Source organism: Ailuropoda melanoleuca, chromosome 2, assembly GCF_002007445.2.
Source record: "Ailuropoda melanoleuca isolate Jingjing chromosome 2, ASM200744v2, whole genome shotgun sequence".
Lineage (NCBI taxonomy): Eukaryota > Metazoa > Chordata > Mammalia > Carnivora > Ursidae > Ailuropoda > Ailuropoda melanoleuca.
In genome coordinates, this window is record NC_048219.1 from 20,308,527 (window position 1) to 20,330,381 (window position 21,855).

Sequence of the window (21,855 nt, forward strand, 5' to 3'; positions counted from 1 at the left end):
ACTTCTCCTCTTCCTCTGCTTTCTCCTCCTGCTTCCAACATCCTTGTCGTAGCTGTCGCGTGTACAGCTCTTCAGTTTGCCAGCCTTCTTTAACTCCCTTCATTCAGTTCTCATAATGACCCTGTTAGATCAGCTCTGTTACTATCCCCATTTGGGGGATTGGGAAACTGAGGCGCAGGGAGAATGAGTTGCTTGCTCAAGTTCCCACAACTGGCTGAGTGGTAGAGCTGAACTCACACCAGCTCTGGCTGCTTCTGGAGTCTTACTAAGAAAAGCCTGACCACATCCCCCTCCTGCTTAGAATCCTCCATCAATCAGCTCCCCCACCCCGACAAGGCCCATGAGAATGATAAGGGCTGTGGTTGACTGAGCTGCTCCACATGCCAGGCCCTGGGCTACACGATTTACATGCAGTGCCTCAGCCAGCCATGCCAACAGCGCTCCACGGCCAGATGCTGAGTAGTAGTAAGTGGGAGAGTAGTTTTGGAGCCAGACGGGTCTTGCATAACCGTCCCGCTGTAATACCTCTCATTGATTCATTGGTTCTTTCATTCAGCCAGTCCAAATCAATCAGCAAAGTCACAGAGAGCCTCAGGCTTCAGATGCTGTGTCTCCCTCACCTGACAACTCCCCCCATCCCCACGATCTCTGCCTCCAGCCAGTCCAGTGCCAGGGAACCGCCCCCCCATGGAGAGAGACACTCCTGCTGAGATGGTGGTGTCACCTTACCAGCATCTTGATGCTGCTTGCCACCCCTGTGTCCTGTCCCTGGCCATTGTTCCTCTCAGAACCTGCCCATCATGGTCTGCAGTTCTGTGTGACACCCCCACCCCTGTTCAAAGCAGAAGTCTCACACCCACTCTGCAGGGAGAACAAAGGTCATCAGCAGTCAGGAACTCTGGACTTCCCAGCCGCCATTCTCCTAACTGGGCTGCACCCCCATCCATCCTGGCTTCCCTCCTCACTGTCCTCTCTGTGCCTCTCCCTTTCAAGGTCACTCTTCTCCCAGGCCCTGGACGCCATCTTCTCCTGCCTCAGGGACTGTCTTTCTTACTTCTTTTCTCATCTCTGCCTGGACCCTCCACTCACATACGTGACTTCGTTCGGGTCTAATCTTACAAACGGAAGCCCTCTTTACTCTGTGTTCCTCCTCTCTCCTTCCCTCCTTTTTCAGGTTCTGGAAAGAGTCCTCACCTGTCCATGACGCATCTCCCTGCCTTCCCCTTCTATTTCTCAACCCTCTCCAGCCCAGCTTCCAGACCTCTCTCTCGGGTAGCAATGGCCTGATTCCAAATCCAGCGGACTCAACCTCTTCCTCCCTTTACAGGAACAACTTGTTGGCAGACCCCCCACGAGCACTTTCTGTGAACCAGGCTCAGTGCTGAGTTGTGGGGACAGCCCCTGGTCTTAGTAGCTCCTGGCCAAACACCGGGGGCTGGGGGGCATGCTTGATTCCCCATCTCCTTCACCCTCTGTATTCATCCAGTCTCCAAACTTGGGATTCTCGCCTCTAAGAATGCCTCACTTGCACCATCTCAGCAGCTTCCTGTCTCCCTGCCTCCCATCAGGTCCCCTGTCAGTCCATTCTCCATATCTGTATCCAAAAGAATCCTCCGCAGGGGTCCATCTGGGTGGTTCCTTCTGCTTAACGCTTCGCATTGCCTACATGTCACGGCTCTCAAAGGGCTGTCCCATGCCCACAGCATGGGTATCACCTGGAAACGTGTCAGAAATGCATTTGGGGCCCCACCTTCCACCCTCTGAATGAGAAACTCAGGGCGCAGGAGTCTGTTGTAATGAGCCGTCCAGGAGGTTTGGATACAGGCTCAGCTGTGATGCAACCAGACACCACGTCACAGCGCCCGTGACCCGGCCCCTGCCAGCCCCTTCCTTGTCCTTGCCCCTCTTCCTTGCACCCAACATACACCCTCCACACCTGAGCTGCTCCCTTCGCAAGGCCGTCGCCGATTGTCCCCGGCAGAGTCCACACCGAAACAGTCCTCGCTCTGTTCTCCTTGAGGGTCTCCTCTGTCTGCTCTTCTAAGCCCCCAGAGGACGGGAGCAGTCGTGTTTGTCTCTCCAAGTCCGACATCTCCAGCAGTGCTTCAGCATAGTTGGCCACGCATAAATGAATCCATACGTGTGGAAACTGAGGCCCAGAGTAAGGCAGGAACTTCTGGCAGAGTCAGGATTCCAACCCAAGTCTTCCGACCCTCAGTCGGGTCCTTCCTCTCCTTCGGGCTGTCTCCCTCTTTCATGGCCCTGGGAGGTCGTTCTTTTAGATCCAGACCTTTGCTCTCCTCTTGCCTCTCCTGAGCATCTCTTTCCCTTAGCCACGTTTGATCCTCCGTTTGCGGGTCAAGATCACTGTCCTTGCTGAAGAAATGAGAACTGCCCCGTCCCTGGCGCTCTGCGTCTTTCCCTTGTCTGTCAGCCTCACAGAGCCGGCCCCACGCCGACTCCTATTTCTGTTCGCTTTTTCCAAATATAGCTTTCAAAAAGGTTTTCTGACCCTCTCCGCATAGCACACCTCAAGGTAGATTCCAAATGGACTAAAAAGTAAAAATATAAAAATAACGACCAAAGGGAGCTTTGAAGTGAGTAGAATAGAAATCAGATCCCTGGAGGGAAAAGAACTTTCAAGGGATAGATGTGCTAGGAGAAATCAGATTTAATAATATATGAAAATTTATACCGAATTAACAACAAAAAGACTGGAGAGACCACAAAACTTTGAAAAGTATATTTGGGAACTATGCCAGACAAATGGTTATTGTAATGAAAGTTGACGAGAAAACCATTAGAACCCCAACAGATAAAAGGGCAAGAGACTGAACAGATCATACAGAAGGAACTATAACGAGGAACAACAAAAATATGCGGAACTTTCCAGCAGTCAGAGAGATCCATGCGAAGGCAACAGGATGCCTTTATCACCTGCCACATCTTTAAAGAATGTGTTCAAATTCTAATACATGATGTTGGCAGGCTTGGGGTGACAGGTGCTCTCAGAGGCCACTGCTCAGAGTGTAAATGGGGACAAGGTTTTTGGAAAGGAAGTGACATTTGGCACCAACACCCATTATCCAAAGGAAGGACAAATCTGTGCACAGCGATTTTTATTGTAGTGTTATTTATAATGGCCAAACCCAAATATAACCTAAAGGGTTTATTATGTAAATTATAGTTTAATGACACAGAGGAGTGTCAGGCAGCAGTGCATCCACCCTGCAAGGGGGGGGGTGCTCGGGGCTCCGGCCAGTGTTGTCACGGGCGCCCCCACCCCCTGCCCATGCTCCGTCCCTGTCCCGGGCCGGCAGGGTCAGCGAAGGGGTGCTGGATCCCGTGTTGGGGACAGATGGCTCCTCTCCCTCAGCCCGCATCTTTGAGTTTCATTTTCCTCTTCTGTCCAGTGGGGACAGGAACAACTTCCCTGCATGGCTTCCTGTCAGGCTGCCCTCAGGAGCGAGCAGGTCAGTGCCCTGGGCAGCACCAGACACACTGTGCTCCTCCCGCGGATGCCATCGCCTTCTGAGAAGTGAGGTTCGGCCCGGCAGGGGCCCAGGAATGAGTATGTCAGGGAGGGCAGCAGGCATGGGGCAAGGGCCACCTGGTCAGGAAGGGCCTGCCACCCCATGTCTTGGCCTCCAGGACCCTAACCAGCTGCCTGCCCCAGGCTCTGTAGATGCCAGATGACGTTCGGGGCACAGAGACGAGCGTGGGCGACGAGTGCGGTATATTCGGTGAATCAGGATAACGGGCGTGTGGCGGGAGTGCAGTCGTGCCCCGAGACCTGTCCACGAGGGCATCTGGCTCTCCTCCGGCTACACCCTTTGCCCTGGAGTGAAGAGGAGATGCCCCCGCAGGCCCATCCTCACTTGGTAGGCCATTGCCAGCGACTGGAGACCTTAGAATTTCTTGCACTAGCAGGGTCAAGTCCACTTCCATCCTCCTGAAGACAGAATATGCCTCCGTGTGCAGACCCGGAAGGCCAAGGAGGGCTGTCGCAGAGGCTGCAGAAGGCAGATGGGCGGGCTGCGGAGTCCGCTCACGTGGGCACAGCACTTCTCATGGTGTGGGGTGGGAGTGGGCGTGGGGAGAGAAGGGAGGCAGGCTGCAGCTGGCTGTCCTTACACCACCACGGCCTGGCCCGGATCTGCAGGAGTCCGGATTCTATATTCAAACCTGGGTTTCCAGGTGGTTTTTCAAGGGAGAATAGAATATATTTCATTTAACAGCTTAATGCCTTGATCTGTAACTTTCAAATATTTAGGATCTAAAATTTAGACGTTTGGTGCATGGACTCCATTTGTCATTTTGGCCCTGGCCCCACAAGCATTGGGGGTGGCCTGCACGCATGTGGGGACAAGGACTGCAGATGAGGCTGGGTAGGCGGGGGATAGAAGGTAAAGGGTCACATCAGGGAGCTTAGACTTTGCCTGTGGTATGAACAACAGCAGCAGCCAGAGCTGACTTGTTGCCAGACATATTATGTGCAGGACTGACGTGTCATAGCACAAGCCACTGTGAAGTAGGAACTATTCTTATTTTCCTTATTTTGTAGATGAGGATAAGACGACAGGGCAAGTAACACTGGGACACAGAGTTGGTAGTTAGGGTGTCGGGGTTCAGAGACAGACCTATAAAATCATGGGAGCAACCCGGGCTGCCAGCTGGGGTGGGCTGACAGCATGAAAGTGGGAAGCATATGGTTGCATGATGGGTCTGCCCAGAAGCCATCGATTTGGTAGTAACTTGGTTCCCGGGGGTGAGGGAGAGGGAAAGGTCAGGGACATGGAGGACTCATGTCTGGGTTGTTGGGGAAGAATGATGGTGGTGGATCCTTGGGGAAGATAGACTGGAGAACAAAACGAGCCCCCTGGGCTTTGGTTTCTTTAGCAGGGGACTGGACCAGATGCTGTTAAAGGTCTCTTTTTGTATGATTGTAATCTGTGTTTTGAGGGCTGTTGGTTGTCCAAAATGTTATAGTATCTCTTTTTGTACAAAAAGTACATGATTTATATATAACAGGCATTCAGGTATTCACTGATTGGTTGATCTGGGCTAATCATTAGCTCTGAAATATTTGCATTTGTAAATAGCCTTCTTTTTGAGCTCTTCATTTTTTTAAGAGCGGGAGAGGGAGAGAGAGAATCTTAGGCAGGCATCACGCCCAGGGCGGAGCCGGATGCGGGGCTCGATCTCACAACCCTGAGATCGTGATGTGTTCCAAAATCGAGAGTCAGACCTTTAACTGACTGAGCCACCCAGGCACCCCTCGAGCTCTTCATTTTGCTTATGTTTCTGTTAGTGTGTCACCTTGCCGTCCCTCCCGTGGCACATGAATGTTTTTTGGATATGTCTTCTCTGTATATATTTTAAATAAGCATAGCAGATATTTTAAACTTCTCTTTGGCTCTTTCTCGCATTATAATAACCCTACCATGTATTGAGGTATTTGTATACGACCCTGTCTTTTCCACTGTATTACAGATTCCTGCTGGATTAGGAAAAGAAAAACGAAAACCAGACCTACGCTTTTAATGACCCTGCCGGGCTGTCTCAGTGGGCAGCGGAAAGCCACGAACATTTTAGTGCTGTGCTGAGATTGTGCAGCTCAGATTTGTGCAGGGAAGTGGAGGAATTGGAGGTGGAGGTGGGGAGACCTGGCGGCCGTTGGGGTGACCCCAGGGAGAGGTGGTGGCCTGTCCCAAGGCAGTAGCGGGGAGCGGGAGGGAGCACGCCTGCCCTGCTCTGGGCCGCAGAAGGCCAGCCCGTGGGCAGCCTCTCCACTCCCAGGCCTCTCATCTAAGGGAGGGGGGAGGAAAGGGCTGCAGGAGGAGACCCCTGTGAGGGCACAGGGAAGCGGGCCCCGGCTGGGGAGGCGCTCTCATCCAGAAGCTTTCCCCATTGCTCTTGGCCGTGCTGAAGAGCAGGGCGAGGCGCACCTGCAGGAGCCTGGCGGCGGCCGCACACCAAGGAGCTAGCTGGGTCTAGACTTGACTGAGGCAGGGACAGTCCTGGAGGGGGAGGGACTAGACAAGGCATGCAGCCCACAGCTGGCCTTGCGGGGCGGTGTGCCCATCCTGGGGGCCAGTGTCGTGAGCTGGCTCTGTAGGCCTCTGCGTTGTGTCCTGTGGGGCAGGGAAATGAGCTGTGTGAGGCCCGGGGCCACATTTGGGTAGGCCTTCTGGGACAGGCTGTGTTCTGGTGGCGGGCTTGGCAGTGTCACCCGGCGGGGGAAGGCTCCATCGCCCACTGCCCTCCTGCAAGGAGCCAGAGAGAAAAGCGCCCCCCCCCCATTTGGATGTCTAGATGTCTGGGTACTGGCCTGTGTGGCATCTGGCACTGCCACAGAATCCTCCCAACTATCTGGGAACTGGGTCCTGTCATCCCCATGACGCATGAGGAAGTTGAGCCTTGAAGAGCTGGCGTGACTGCCCCAAGTCGCACACGTGTGCAATCAGGACGTGAACCTCAGTTTTATGGGCTCCAGCCCTCCTGTCTCCCCCTGCCCCCAAGTCTCTGCTGCCACCTGCCCCTTCGGTGTTGGTGGTTCTGGGATTCTTATCCCCTTTCACCCGATTACCAGAGATTCTTTTTTTTTTCCTTTCCAAGTTTTTATTTAAATTCCAGATAGCGTACAGTGTCTGCTTCGTTTCCGGTGTAGAATTTAGTGATTCGGTACTTCATACAACACCCGGTACTCATCACAAGTGCCCTCCTTAATGCCTGTCGCCTATTTCACCCGTCCCGATACCGGAAATCCTTCAGCAGAAATCAGCAGATCCCTTGACTTTGGGGATCCCGTGACCAATGCCACGTTGTGCAACATGTAATGTGTATGTGCCTGTGTATGGTTTTTTCGGGGAAGAGAAGCCGTAGCTTTTATTTTAGGAGACAGGCTGGGGTTTTGTTGGTACTTGATGTTTTTATGGCTGGGGAAACCCCGAAATGCCCCAGTCAGGTCTTGGTCTTATTCCTCCTCTCCCTGAAATTCCTGGGGAGACTCTGCCTCAGGACAGTTGACAGATGGGGAAAAATAAGCTCGAGCCGCTGAATTGTTCAGTGTGCCAGTTCCGGGGCTCTGCTGCAGGGCTCTCTGGGACCCGAGACCCGCGCGCAGGCCTCCTTTCCCCGGAGGCAGGGAGCAGAGGCCGCGGTCAGGAGCCGGCCTGCCGCTGTATGATAGCAGGGAGTTAAAAAGAGGGGGTGTGCGGGTGGGGGTGTGCGTTAGAGAGAGAGACTGCCTGCCTCACCCAGTAGATGTGACACTCAGCACCCTCAAACCTGAGTGGCCAGATCAGCTGCTTCTCCCCACTGAAGCTTTGGTCAGAATCTCGCAGAGGGTGGAGCTCGTGAGCTAATTTCCGACAGTTTCGCGTAGTAGTCACGTACTGGACTTCAGATGTTGTTTCCAAGAGGACATCTCATGTCATGGAGAGAACCGGATTCTGAAGCTGGATCCAACAGATTCTCCCCTCGCCTCTCTGAGCCCCAGTCACCTCTGGGAAATGGGATGTGGGGCACCTACCAGGCGACCCCTACTCACCTCGGAGCTGCTGCAGGGCAGGTCCCAGTCATCCTTAACCCCAGGCTTCGTGGGGCGGGAGCAGTCAGTGGCGTGGCAGAACACCCATCTTGGCATCGTGACCCTCGGGTTTGAATACTGGCCCAGCCACTTGCATGACCTTGATCGAGTGTGTTGCTTCCTCTTGGGGTCTGTACCTGTGAAGTGGGTGAAGGTGGAGGAGATGTAAACAAGTAAGATCGGTGAAAACTAGCCGGGAGCCTCGCACACCCCCGCTGTGCCTGTTCCTGGCTCTCCCCAGCAGCCCCTGCGTCTCCTGCTCTTCAGGTGGGGCGGGGGGCAGGCATGGGCAGGAACCCCACGTGGGGAACTCTTGGGGCCTGCCAGGCTCCGCAGAGGGGACAGGGGCCTGGCATCGGCTGGCCCTCTCAGCAGGGGCTTCTCCCCAGGTCCCCGTAAGATCTCGGCCATCTCCGCCCTTCCCTTTCCTGCCGGGTCCTGTGGTCCTGCCTTGGGGTCTGTGGGATTCTGAGAAGATAGACTCAAAAGAAGCAGATGACCAGGAAGCCAGGACGGGCTGGAGAGATGAAGAGTCCAGTGTGGATTCTGGTTTGGAGGTGGGGTGGATAGTAGAAGAGAGAGCGCAGATAGAAGAGGAGACAGAGCAGGCCTGGAGACTCTAGAAACCACGTCCACGTCCCGCAACCGCAGATTGGTTCAGTAAGTTGTACATCCTGGTGACACGGTCCAATGTCTGTAACACTCAGTTACAGAGATGTATCATTTAACCACACCTCTGTTGTGTACTCCTGGAGTTTCCTCTGGTTTGAATTGCACTTTTATAAGTAACACTGGAATAAACAGCTTTTTGCAAAGGTCTTCACCATTCTGATTATTCTTAGAAGAGAAACGGTGCTGTCATCAGATATAAAAACAGCCTGGAGGCTTTTGATACATATTGTCTGGTTACTTGTTAGAAATGCTCTACCAGTTTTACTCCTGTAGCAATGCAGGAGAATCCCTCCTGGGTGTGCCTGCCACCACAAACCCAGGGTACACAGGCAGAGACACACACACACACACACACACACACATTTTAGAGGTAACAAAGAGCATCCTATTTTAATTGCGTCTCTTTGTCACTGTTGAGTTTTTTATGCTTATGAACCTTATTTTATGTTCTTTTCCTACCTTTATGGTGTCCCATTAATTCTTTCATGAATTTGTATAATATGTATTCCTTATTATCTGTGACAAACTGTTTCTCACTATTTTGTTTCCCTCGTAATTTTACTTATTCTGTTTTTGATATACCAGTGTCCTTAAACTGTTTACAAAGTGAAAATCCGTTTTTTAACTTTATTTCTAACATTGCGTTAACATGTCAAAAGTTCAGTGATAAAATATACACCTCAATTTTCTTTTACTTTGGCTTTTTCAGCATTTAGTTATTTTGTGTACGGTGTGAGGAGAGGAAGTGAAAGGATCTTTTTTCTAAAGAGCAGAGTTTCAAATAACACTTGCTGAGAAAATCACCTTGCGCCACCGAAGATGAAGCTTCCTTTACTGTCACCTAAGCTCATACGGACATATCTCTATGTTGCTCTGTTTCTGGGCTCTCTTGTTTCATTAGCTTTGCGTTGATTCTTATGTATCTATCAGTGTCTTAATAATTGCAAATTCATAATATAGTCTAATATCTAATTTTTTAATTTGGGGGCTATCTTACCTGTCAGATGTTTTGGGTGGGTTTTTAGAATCCTTTTGGTGAATTTCAAAAGTCCTATTGAGATTTTTCTTAGACTTGTGTTAAGCCTACATGAGTCTGGGCGGACTTGGCATTGTGTTAATATTTAGCCTTCCCATCCAAAAGCAGTTTGTCTCTCCCCCCCCTTTTTTTTTTTAAGTCATCTTTTTATATCTCTCAGTAAAGGATTATAGTTGTGAGGTTTTGGGGGTTTTTTTTTTTTTTATTTCAGGTCACATATCTTTAAGTCTGTCACTCAGCAGTTGGTATTTTTCGTTAGGATTGCAAATGGGATCTCCTTTTATTATGTCTGGTGACTGTTTCCTGCTGGAGTGCACATCCCATTACTAAATTATTCTATGCATTCTAAGTTTAGTTGGTTTTCTTTTAGGTTTTCTAGGCAAATAACAAACACCCTGAGATACCAGGTTGGAGTCCGTGGCTTGGTAATGCCTCCGGTCTGCAGGATTGGTGCAGTTCTCTCCAGCAATAGTCGGAGTCAGGTGTAAGGGTGGAAAGGTGGATGAATGGGTCGAACCCAACCAAGTTCAGGGGTTCCCAAGGCTGGGGCAATAGAAGGGCTAGGGGCAGGGGGCTGAGGGAGCTCACAGGAGAGCTCCCCAGAGTGACCAACTTCAGGGAGTAGGCCAGAAAGGGCTCGTGTACTGTATAGAAGGGTAGGGCTGGGGACTAGAGGAAGAGAGAGAGCCAGGAGAGGACATTGAGGCCCTGGAATGGGTGCTGGGATGTTAGGTGTGAAAGCTGATGCCTTTCCCGTACAGGGCTGGGCTCTTTAGATCTCCACTTTGCAGTTAAAGACACTGAGGTCTGAGAGCTTGTCACTTGCCTCAAGTCACCCACTGCTAATCGGTAGCATACTGTGTTCTGCTGTGCCTTGTCAGCTCACGTTCTGTCCTTATTTTTCAGGTTCACTTTAGAACAGTTGACTGAAAGTAAGGAGAGACAGCAGAAGGGAAAGGAGGCGAGCCCAGCAGAGCAGATAGGAGAGAGAGGGCAGGCTCCTCCTCACGGGCCCCTCAGTTCACTGCAAAGGGGAGGGGACAGCTGGGCTGCTGGGTCCTCTTGCTGATCCAAGAATTCCCTCAGACCAGAACAGCACGCCTCAGGGCCCCGCCCTGTGTGCCCCTGCCCTGCAATGCACTCTGCGTCCTCCCTCACACACTGTGGCCCCACCACGTGTGCCCTCGCCCTGCAACGCACTCTGTGTCCTCCCTCACACACTGTGGCCCTGCCATGTGCTACTGTCCCTACCACATACTCTTGTCTCTGGCATATGTCCTGTGTCACCCCCCCCAACCCCAACACACCAGCTCCTCCCTCTACCAGGGTGTTTATTCCCCATGCCACGGGTTCCCCAGTATATACATCATGCCCCCACCTTATTTCTCGTTTGCCTGTACACACTTGGGGGCCTGCCACACACACACACACACGGCCCCATGACGAGCTGTGTGCCCAGCTCATGCCCACTTACACTGTGTCTACAGAGTGCATCAGACGGCTTCTGGAAATCTGTTGCCACGCGAGTGCCCAAGGAGCCCCCTGAGATTCGCATCCTCAATCCGTACTTCATCCAGGAGGCCGCCTTCACCCTCATCGGACTGCCCTTCAACAATGGCCTCATGGGCCGTGGGGTGAGATAGTGGGGCCCCGGGAGAGGGCAGAGGGGAGCGGGGTCAGAGATGCCTTGGCAGGGGAGGACAGGGTGGCAGGGCAAGGGGCAGGGGGCCTAGCCCTTGGAAATGGAGTTCAGCTGTGGTGAGTGTGGCTAAGGGTGTCAGCCTGACTCGCTCCTCCGGCTGAATTCTGCACCTCCTCCGTCCCCTCCAGAACATCCCGACCCTTGGCAGTGTGGCAGTGACCATGGCACTACACGGCTGTGACGAGGTGGCAGTCGCGGGCTTTGGCTACGACATGAGCACGCCCAACGCACCCCTACACTACTATGAGACCGTGCGCATGGCAGCCATCAAAGAGGTGCCGGGCTGGGCGGGGGACAGTCCCTGGGCAGGGCTGAGGGAAGGGTGCTCCCAGCACAAACCAACGGAAAGGGGCCAGCCAGTGGCTGGGCTGGCTTCCCAGAGCTAAGTTGGGTCACTGGAGGTCCCTCCCTGCCTTCAGGTCTCTGATCACCACGCGTCCTCTGTGCCCCTGAACCTAGCTCCTCTTCCCCACCCTTCTCTCCCCGACATTCCCTCCCCGGCCCTCCCCCTGCCCTGGTCCTGCACCTGCCTCATCCGTGCTGTTCCCGAATGTCATATGCTCATCTTAGCATGAGCTCACTTCTCTGCAAGTCCTGCCTTCCCCCAGAAGACTTCCGTGTCCCCTCCAGCCACCCAGGGACATTGCGTCTCAATGCCGGGACAGTCCCTGTACCCCTCTGCCCTCCCCTGTGGAGGGAAGCCCTAAAGCACTGACGCTCTAGATGGCCCAGAATGGCTTCTCCGGTGATCCCTATGTCCAGGTGCCTTCGTGTTCAAGAAGCATGCCGGCTCTCCGGGCTGGCAGTCAGCCTCTTCCGACAGCATCTCTGCTTTCACATCCAGAGCCCGTGTGAACCGCTCTTGCAGTCCCCTGCACTGCTGCCACCAGCCTCCCGCTGACGCCAGCCTGGGGCCTGCACCTCTTGGGCCAGTGCTTTGAGCAGCTTCTGTGCTCCCAGAAGGGGGGCTGGGGTGGAGGGGGTGTTGGAGGACACCTCCCCTCCGTGCAGATCCCTAGTTCTGTGAATGCCGGGGTTCCTATCTCAGCCAGTCCTCCCTGCTCATCGCTTTTTCACACGCCCTCCTCCAACCCAGAGCCCCGTACCCCCTGAAAGCTTCCCCTCCCCCCCCACCCCCAACCCCTACATCCAGTGGGAAACAGGCTGCAGTTGGGACTCCGGATGCTCCTGCGGGCTTATCCCTCTGCCCTCCTCACTCCCTCACAGCCGGGCTTCCCCCTTCCCCTGCCATGACTCCCACTAAGGTCACCAGTGACTCAGCTCAAGGCTGCCAAATCCAGGGGACACGTGCAAGCCTCATCTTTCCTGACCTCTCAGAAACACTTTTTATGTTGACCGCTCCTTCCTCTTCAAAACTTTTCCTGCTTAGACTTGCGAGTCCGTAGTCTCTGGTGTTCCTCTCATTTCACTTGTCAGTCTCTCTCGTTCTCTTCCTCTGCGTCCTTGATTTCAGTCCACCCCGAAAGAGTCCGCATTCACTAGGGCTCCGTCCTGGATGGTCTTCTCACGCTCCACGGTCTCCAGGAGCTTGACATCCCCATCCGTGGCTTGAGTTCCCATCTGTGTGATTTCATGCGTGTTGTTCACTCAGGCCACCTCAAGCAACGAGAAGTTACTGCAGGAATTTCAGAGAGACTTGGGAAACCAGGCACGGCCTTACGGCGGGGCCTCCTCTTGCTTGGAATGGGGTTCAGGAGTGGGGCGCCCGTCCCAGGTCCAGGACAGCTGCAGACTATCTGATGCCATCTCCCTCAGCAGTGGTTCCAGGCCAGCCCCCTTGTTGCCAAGAGCCCGCTGGTCTTTCCATCTGTGTCTCTTCGTGTATCTTCCTGCTTGTTTGGCCCCCGCCTGCACCCACTCTGAACCACTAGCCCAGCTTTTACCTGTCTCCTGGCTTGTTTCCTTGTGCCTTTGGTCTCTTACCTACTCCTTTTATGTGAACTTGGTGCCAGAGTTCCGGGCAGAGGGTGAGAGGCTGGAGCCAGCTGTGCCGCGGCGAGGAGTCTGGACGTGACTCCGAAGGCCGGGAGGAGCCACGGGAGGGTTTTAGGCTGTAGGTTAGCGTGCAGTAGGTCACTGTGGCTGCAGCAGGAAGCAGAGCAGCACGAGGCAGAGATCGAACCAGCTGGCAGGCTGTCCCTGCAGTTTAGGTGGGAGATGAAGACTCCTGACCAGGAACTGTGCAGAGGCGATGAGAAGACAGAGAAAGAGACCGAATTTTCAATCAGTGGGGCCTGGGCTTGCCTCAGTGCAGGAAGGAGGGAGAAGGACTGCACCTTCCCTAAAGCCCTCTGGTGGAGCCTGTTCCCTTTCTTCTTTGGCATGCCAGATCTCAGTTTCTGGGCCAAACCGGCCCCCACGCCGTTATCCTCTGAAACTGGCTGGCTGAAGGCTCACGGCATCGGCTGCCACCCCCTCCACGCAGGGTGCTGGGGACTTCACGCTATGAGATCAAATGGCCTGGGTTTAGAACCTGGCTCTGTACCTTTCTTTGCTTCCCAGTAATAGGGTAATGATAGCATCCACCCCTAGGTTTGGGGAAGATTAGATGTGATAATGTGTAAAAAAACAAAAACAAAACAAAAACGCCTGGCACATAGTAAGCATTCATAAATGTTAGCTCTTACTCTGTTTTATCCGTGCTTATCACCGTTCCCTCCCAATGTCCTGGACGAGGATTCACTGGAAATGCCAGTGTCTGAGTTTGGGATCCCTGCTGTTACCTTGAGTGTCTACGGGAAGCAAGTGAACCATTCAGCACCCTGGCCCCAGCACTGCTTCCCTCCGCTCGGCCCCTGGGCCCGCTCTCCAGGCCCAGCAGGATGGGGCGGGCGGTGGAGACAAGTGGAGCAAGGGTTGTGTGCTGGGGGATATACAAGGGACGTCAAAGGAGTTCGGAGAGGAGACAGAGCGAAAGTAGGGAGGAGTTAGGAAGGTGCGGGTCGTGGAGACCAAGGGAGCGGGGTTCAGGGACTGTCCGCCACATCAGGCACTGTTGAGAAGCCCAGTGAGAGGAGCACTGGGAGACTGCCAGTGGCTGCACCGGTGAGGGGGCCCCGTGGACGGTGGGGAGAGCAGCTTCGAAGGCCAGTGGCTGAGCAGGGAGGAAAGGCAGTGCAGAGAGGCAGGCATGGTGCCCAGTTCGTGCTCCCGGGAAGCGGGCACGAGGAGGAGCCGCCGCTCGCTCAAGGCCGAGCGGGCTCACACAGGACTGTGCGGCCCCGCGGAGAAACTTGGGCTGGAAATGTCCGTGTTGTGAGCATGGCTGCCGGTTCAGACCCGCGGCCGGCAGGGAGGGGCTCGATCGCCCAGGGAGCCAGTAGGGTTCAAAGCGCAGGCGGTCGGGGCAGCACCCGTGTTTAATGGCTGGGTAAAGGGTGAGGAGCCAGAGATGAAGACAGGAAAAGAGCTGTCGGAAGGACGGCTGCATCCCAAATCAGAGGTCCTGCTGAGGCTGGGGACCCAGGCGAGCCAGAATGCTGCCCCAGCTCATAGACGGTGTAGACAGCACAGTGTAGACAGCTCTGGCAAGCTCCCATGCGATGTGCATGGAAGGCATTCCCTGGTCCAAAGAGCTTGCAGCCCAGGGCCAGCCTGTTTGCTTACTGTTTTTATTACGGACACTGTCAAACATAGTCATAAATGTAGAAAATACTGTATCATGAACTCTCGTGCACCTGTCCCCCACCTCCTCAGTTGCCAGCCCGTGGCCAGCACGCATCTGTTCTTCTCTCGTTCACCCTCCCCACTGACTATTTGGATATAAGTCTCAGATATCCTATCATTCCAACCATAAATAATTTCAGTAACTTTCTCTAAAAGATAACAACTTTTAAAAAATTACCACAATACCATTATCACACCTAAAAAATTTAATAATTCCTTAATAGCATAAAAAATGTCCAGTCTGGGGGTGCCTGGCTGGCTCAGGAAAGCATGAAACTCTTAGTCTCGGGTTCATGAATGCCCCCACGATGGGTGTAGAGATTAGTAAAAATAAATAAATAAGCTTTTTTAAAAAGTCCAGTCTTCCACTGAGCTTTCAACCATTGGTGACTCTCATGGGTGTTCTTGAAACTAACCCGTCGGATTGATTGCTTCTTCCTGGGGGTGATGAAGGGGAGGCATGAGGAATGAGCAGTATAAGTTTACCCATTTGTTCGGATCCTGGCCCTGCCATTCGTCCAAGCCTCTGTGTTCTTACCCACAACATCTGATTTCATTTGGCACGTCTTTATTGAGCACCTACTGTGTGCCACACAGGTGCATACAAACCACGAAGAGGCTGTCCCCTTTCCCTGAGTCCATCAGTCAGTCCTTTTTCATTCTCTGAGGGACTTAGCTACCAGAGCCTCCTGTTGCCAGTACTGGGGATAGGAGAGAGCCTGAGCCTGGGTGCAGTCATCACCCAGGAAAGCCCCAGAAGGCAGTATCTTCCCTCTAATTTCCACATTCACAGAAAGGCGAGCCTCTTGTCCTGAGGCCCCCTGGCTCCTCTGATCTGGGAGGCAGGATTTCATCAGCCTGGAGGCCGCGTTGCATCAGGCCGGAGGATGACTAAGCCCACCGCACGCGGTTCTCCTTCCAGCAGGGCGCACCCCCCGGGCCTGGGCCAGCTCTCACTGACTCACATGGCCCACCCTCAGGGTGCCTAGGACCTAGGTGCCCTGGACGCCCTGCCGGACAAGGAGGTGACGTCTGTGGGAACAGGGTCGGAAGGCCTCCGTCTTCGAAGACTTGGAAGAAGAGAGGCCGAGTTCTCATAGGGCAGGGAAAGGGTTCTGGGAAGGGAGGAGGGTGAGCAGATTTCCCACAGTCGCAGAGCATCGCGGGCGTGGTGGGCAGAAGAGAGCACCAAGCACCACTCATCCCTTCCCTGTGCCTTCTTGCCTTTCAGTCCTGGACGCACAATATCCAGCGAGAGAAAGAGTTTCTGCGGAAGCTGGTGAAAGCACGTGTCATCACTGACCTAACCAGCGGCATCTGAGGCGGGCCCGCACATGGCCATGGAGGTCCTGGCATCGCCAGGAGGAAGCAGCAGCCACCACCACCTGCTCACTTCACTGGCCTCGGTCCGGCTCTGCCTGGAAAGTGCAGGAGTCTTCAGACCCAGGGAAGGACGGTGCCAAGTGGCCCAGGGGTGGTGAGGCCTGGGCAGAGCGGCCAGAGCTGTGTCTGCCCGGAGGCCAGCCTCAGAGACCAGCACTTAGCCTCATTCTCAGCCTGGGTCCTTGAAGCCAGCAGGCCAGGAGGCCAGCGCCCGTGCCCGGCGGGCCCAGCATGCAGGAAGTGGACGTCAGGCAGCGAGGCTGCTGCTGGAATCATTTCTCCAATCAGTGTTTGGTGTATTATCATTTTGTGAATTTGGGGAGGGGGGAGGGGAGGGATAATTTATTTTTAAATAAGGTTGGAGATGTCAAGTTTGGTCCACTTGCCATGCAGAAAGAGGCCCACTAGGGGGCCCGTCGGGGAGTGGTACCAGCGGGCTCCCTGTAGAATGGGGGTGCCGTGACCATCCTGTGCCCTGCTTGGGGCTAGAGGGAGGCGGGCAGGATCTCATGCCAGCTCCCTCCAGCTCATGACACTGTTTGGCCTTTCTTGAGGAGAAGATGGGGTATTCCCATTCACCAGCCCCTAACGACCCCACAGGGAAACCCTGGAGCCATCATTTAAGCCAACAAGACAGACCCTGGGTTAAGCAAAGAGAACTTCAAAGCTCGGGAGGCAAGGCCTGGCCTAGTCTGATGGGAATGCCCCCCCTCCCCAGCCACAGCTGATCCATAGGACAGTGCCGCAGCCTGGACTGACCAGTTTGGCAACTGTTCTGGATTTCAGCAATGAGACTGTCAGGTCCTTGGGTCCTGCCTTTAGCCTGGACCAGAGGGAAGTGAGGCTCAAGGACCTTACCCAGGCTGTGGCAGCCATCCCGGGCAGCCATCCTGGAAGCAATAAAGCTCTTCCCTGAATCTGGCCTCCTCTTGCTTTCTGTGACTCTTCTGGAAGAAGCAGGACCCTGGGGCCTCAGCAACTACATTAAACCCAAGGGCCATCTCTCTAGCCCAGATTCCTGTGTCCCTTTCTCTTCTCCTGTCAGCTGCAGGACCTGGGGAGCCACCTGGGGGCCTTCTGAAGCCTCTCCCATCCCACACCGTCCCGCACCCTCTTTGCCTTAAGAGGGGCAGGGCGTTGAAGTCCACGGCCCTAGGACAGCACCCCCAGAGCCCCAGTTCTGTGGGGAAAGAGATTCCTGCAAGCACAGGAAAGTATGTGCAGAGCCCCCAACACAGAGAGGCTCACAGGCCACACTTGTTCCTCACACCCCGGGCTGAGCTCTGGAGAGACTGCCCCACCCCCACCCAGAGCACAAAGTCACACCCTCTCCCCACAGCCCCCCTCTACCCACGCAGAACAGGAAAGCAGAGCCCAGCTCTAGGCACCCCAGGTGAGCCTGGGAAAGGACACCCCCACCCCCGAGAGCCCTAGAATCTGATCTCTCCCCTCCCACCATCCCCAGGCAGGCCTGAGATGGGGGCAAACACACACCTGCATCTGAGGCCAGAGCTGCCTCTGTGGCAGCAAGTGAGGCTGGCTGGCCCCCTTGCCTCTCGCCTGCCATCCCGAGGGCCACCAGCGTCCCACATGCCCCCTTACTGCTGTGCTTTGTCCTCAGGCAGAAGCCGGCTCCACTGAGGGGAAAGCAAGGCCCTGACTGAGGGACAGGCACACCCAGAACTCCCTTGGGATGCTGCTGGAAACAGGGCACAACTCCAGTGCACACTGCATTCTACGGGCACAGCGCCCCCTGGAGTTGTACAGGGCCTGGGCTGCAGGCCTACAAGAGGCGGCCATGGCTGATAAAGCCCCAGGCTGCAGGAAGCAGCAAAGAGAGGAGGTACTCACTGCTCTGTCCCCTGTCCCACAGGGGTCCTGTCAGGCCCGTGGACAGCCCCCCCCCCAGCAGTTCTCGGCGGTCTGGCTTCCACTGCACGAACCTGCCCTCACAAAGCTGTGGTGCTCGGCGCTGGCCATACACCAGACTAACGTGTGCAAGTTGGAAAACCTGCACAGGCCCACCCCAAGATTCTGATTCAGGTCTGGGGTGGGGCCCAGATGTGGGTGGTTTTTAAAGGTCCACAGGAGATTCTGATGCAGAGACAAGGTATAGCTGGTCCACACACGTCCCCTGAGCACTTCCATCCCCACCCACAGCTCCCTGTCGTCAGCTGGTCGACAATTCCCGAGTTGCCACCTTCAGCCCAGCTCTCTCCGCTGTGCTCCGGGCTATGGATTCAGCTATTTCCCGAACATTGCCACGAGGGTAATCCCCAGGTCTTTTCAACTCCACACGTCCAACACTGAACTCATGAGCTCCTGTCTCCAACTTGTCCTCCTCCAGGGAGCCCCAGCGGCCAGCACACAGCCCTCCACCTGGCCACCCAGGCCCAAAGCACGCCTTTGTCTGTCCTTACATCCCATGCAATCTTCATCCCATCCAATCAGGCACCAACTGAGTTTTCGAGAAGGTGCAGTCTGTAAACCCTCGCGGCCCTCTGCTCACCCCACATCTCTGCCTAGGACTCCTCTCTCCCCAGCAGCCTCCTTATGTCTCTCCCAGACCAGCCAATCACTGCAACATGTCCGGTCACACCATTCTCCTGCCTGAAACCCTTCAGTGGTCCCCAGCGCCACTGGTATAAAGTCCAGACTCCCTAGTACGACACACAGGATCCAGCCTTTCCTTACCTCTGTCCTGTCACTCAACCTGCACCTCACCTGCCACACTGCTGTACTCAGGCACCTGAAATACTTCCCCTCCAGCTCCCACCTCAAAGCCTCCGTGCATGTGTTTCTCCTCTGTGACCCTCCCTCCTTCAGCCTGGGCACCCGCTCCTACCAGCGCGGCCCCGGCGGTGCCCGGGGAGCACGGGGCTTGCTGGGCGGGCGGCAGGGCGGCTGGAGCGGGCTCGGGCCCCCAGCGCAGCGCCTCACCGACCGGACAAGTTCCGTGGGTCGACTCGGAGAAGAAGCTAGCGGTGGGCCAGATAGCGGAGAGCAGCCACGGCGGGTCAGCCAGCGGGGACCCCGGAGACTGCACCAATCTCAGGGCCCACGGCCGAGACCGGCCTGTCCCCTCCCTCCCCACCCTCCGCCCAGCCTCCCAACTCCCTACTTCGCGTGTCTCCAAACTCCGAACGCCCAGTTCCCGCGCCTCTCCGCTGCCCGGGTTCTCCGCTCTGCGTCCCAGGGTCCCTGCCCAGCATCTCCTCCTCCCAGCCCAGCTCGGGGGACCTAACTAGCCCGGGGGGGCTGGATCCCAGCAGGTGGAGCGGCCAGGTGAGCCCTGAAAGGTGGGGTTGGGCGGGGGCGCTCCGGGCCCCACCCCGGGATCCGGTGACGCCGGGGCTGGAATTTGACACCGGATGGCGGCGGGCATGAGGCTGCTGAGGGATGGAGTTGGGCCCGGCCCCCAGACACAGCCCACGGGCTCCGCCAGCAGCAGGTCCCTCGGGCCCCAGCCCTCCCTGTGTCCCGGACCCAGAGCCCTGCACTGCGGTAAGCTGACCTGTTGGCCCACCCCGTCCCAGCCCTGGGGCCAGGGGGAGCGGGCAGGATCATTCCCCTCCACTCCTTTCTCACATCCTCCCTCTCCTGAGCCGGAGGCACAGCTCTCCGCCCCTCCCAGCCCCCTCAGTCCCCCTGCCGCTGGTCGGACTGCACTAGCCCGCTGTAATGTGAGGCTCCCGCTGCCGCTACAGGGCGCAGACTGGCTGCCAAGGCCACGCTTTGGCTAAAAGAGGCGCTGCCAGGTGCACCGCCCTGGGCATGAGCCTTTTAAGCTTCGGGGGAAAGCCCAGCACTGGTCCCAGGAAAGGTGCCTAGAAGAACACAGAGGAGGACCCCTGTGGTGAGTATTCAGCTGGCAGGCGGGGAAGCAAGGACTGGAGGACCAAGTGGCCCCCAGCCTTCCAGGAGGGAGACTGGGCCTGACCTGCCTTCACGAGACCTGCTCCTGAGCTCCCCCTAGCGCAGGGGGTTGCTGAGGCTGCCCGACCCAGCTTTCCCTCCAACAATGAGAACAGTCACTAGCCTGGCCCCTCAAGGCCTGATTCATTTAGCAGAGCACACCTGGCCCTGGAGGCTCACACCGGGGAGGCCTGGGAGGTCTGGTCCACAGGTATGCAGACATTCTGCGTGCTAAGGGGTGGGTGGAGGTGGACGCTGACAACTGGGACCCAAGGGCAGACCAGCTCTAGGGCCCCAGGGGGGTGTCTGGGAATGTCAACCAGGGTGGGTTCACCAAAGGGTTGGTGGGGCTCAGGAAGGCTGGCTCATGGGGGAAACTTAGAGGAGCAGGACCAGGCTCCAGACCCACAGGAAGCTGGAAGGGGGCCAGACCTGGACCAACTCTCCAAGACCAGGTTGAAGTGGAGGCCTGGCTGGCCCTCCTGGGAGTTGCTCAGGCCTGAGTCTGTTTGAGCGCAGCCAAAAGCCCACCCCCCCTTTGAGTCTGCAGGCTGGGCAATGCTGCCCCCTGGTGGCCACAGGGAGCCATGCCCAGACCCTATGTTAGAGGGCCCATCAGCCCCCGTCATCGTTGGGCTCCTGAGGGACATCTGTGGTGAGAAAAGAGAACTCTGGCTGCTGGGGGTCCAGACAGAGCTCACAGAGGAGCAAGGCGCAGCAGCGCTGGGTGGGCCACACCGGCTGAGGCCGGGGCGTCGCTGACATCAGACAGGTCAACAGCAAGTGCCTTAAATCTTCTCTAGGCCGCATCTTCCTCCTTTGTGACATGGAGACAAAGCTCTCTGTAGGACCAAACGTGTCCAACTACTCCCTTCTCCAACTGCTCCTGGCAGCTCCAGCCCAGCAGCACAGGGCAGGAAGGTCCTGGGGAAAGACCCCTTGGGACGTTAGGCAGTGGCAGAGCTTCTCTGAGTCTAATTTGCTCAGGTGGAAAATGAGGATTATGCCGCCTACCTCATGGAGTTGTGAGGACTGAAAGAGGGGCAAGTGCGAAGCACCCACACACAGTAAGGCTCTCAATGCAGTTACTTCTCCTCCTGGGTTGAGTCCAGCTATCCGAGCCCCGTGTACTTCGTCTGGAGACACTGAAGTGGAGGGATGACCTCAAAGGATAACTCACCTCTCAGTGTTCCAAGCTGCCTCAAGAGGAGGGTGGGGGGAACAGGTCAACTACGGCTGATGGGCGCTCCTGGTATTGACAGAGATGGAGACTGGATGTGGAAGCCCTCCTGTGCTGCCCCACTGGCCCCAGCCTAGGCGGCAGGTGAGTGGTTCTCCCAGTGACTGCCACCTGGAATTGAGGAAAGGTGGTTCGATCCGGAAGGCAGAGCAAGAAGTAGAGAACATGGTCAAGGAGGGCCCGGGGTAGGGAGGAAAGTCAGTGATCTCTCCCCTGGGCTCCGAGGCAGGGGACCCACTATGCTCCAACCTAAACCCTTCGGGCGCTCCACCGGCCAACTAAGCGCCCGTCGTCTCTCTGCTCCCCGCTGTCCCAGCCTTTCCTGCGCTCCCTCCACCCCGCGCCGACCTGGGTGCCCTATTCCTCCCTGAGGCTCCACTTCTGTGTCCGCGCAGCCTGCCCTGTGGCCAACCCTGGCCGCTCTGGCCCTGCTGAGCAGCGTCGCCGAGGCCTCCCTGGGCCCCGCGCCCCGCAGCCCCGCCCCGCGCCTCGGCCCCGCTCCGGCCCCGGCCCCCTCCACCGGGCCACCTGCCGGGTAGGTGAGAGGGCGAGGGGGTGGCGCGGGGCGGGGCTGGCCCGGGACCCCGAGCGTGACTCCGTCTCCTTGCAGGGGGCCGCGCGGCCCGCAC

The 21,855-nt window shown here is 56.1% G+C and overlaps 2 protein-coding genes across 7 annotated transcripts in view; both read left to right on the forward strand.

Moving 5' to 3' along the window:
- ST3GAL3 (ST3 beta-galactoside alpha-2,3-sialyltransferase 3) overlaps positions 1-16,988 on the forward strand; it is a 176,302-nt gene extending 159,314 nt beyond the window's left edge. For all 6 annotated transcript variants that reach the window (XM_034650897.1, XM_034650890.1, XM_034650904.1 and 3 more), the window contains 3 exons: positions 10,787-10,933; positions 11,130-11,276; positions 15,920-16,988. In XM_034650897.1, the coding sequence (XP_034506788.1) occupies positions 10,787-10,933; positions 11,130-11,276; positions 15,920-16,009 (384 nt within the window). In that variant the 3' untranslated portion in view covers positions 16,010-16,988. The remainder of the gene's footprint in view (positions 1-10,786; positions 10,934-11,129; positions 11,277-15,919) is intronic.
- Positions 16,989-19,252: 2,264 nt separating this feature from the next.
- The window catches only part of ARTN (artemin), a 3,490-nt gene continuing 887 nt past the window's right edge, over positions 19,253-21,855 (forward strand). Inside the window, exons 1-2 of the mRNA XM_034654433.1 lie at positions 19,253-21,310; positions 21,622-21,761. Coding sequence (XP_034510324.1) covers positions 21,251-21,310; positions 21,622-21,761 — 200 coding nt within the window. The 5' untranslated portion in view covers positions 19,253-21,250. The remainder of the gene's footprint in view (positions 21,311-21,621; positions 21,762-21,855) is intronic.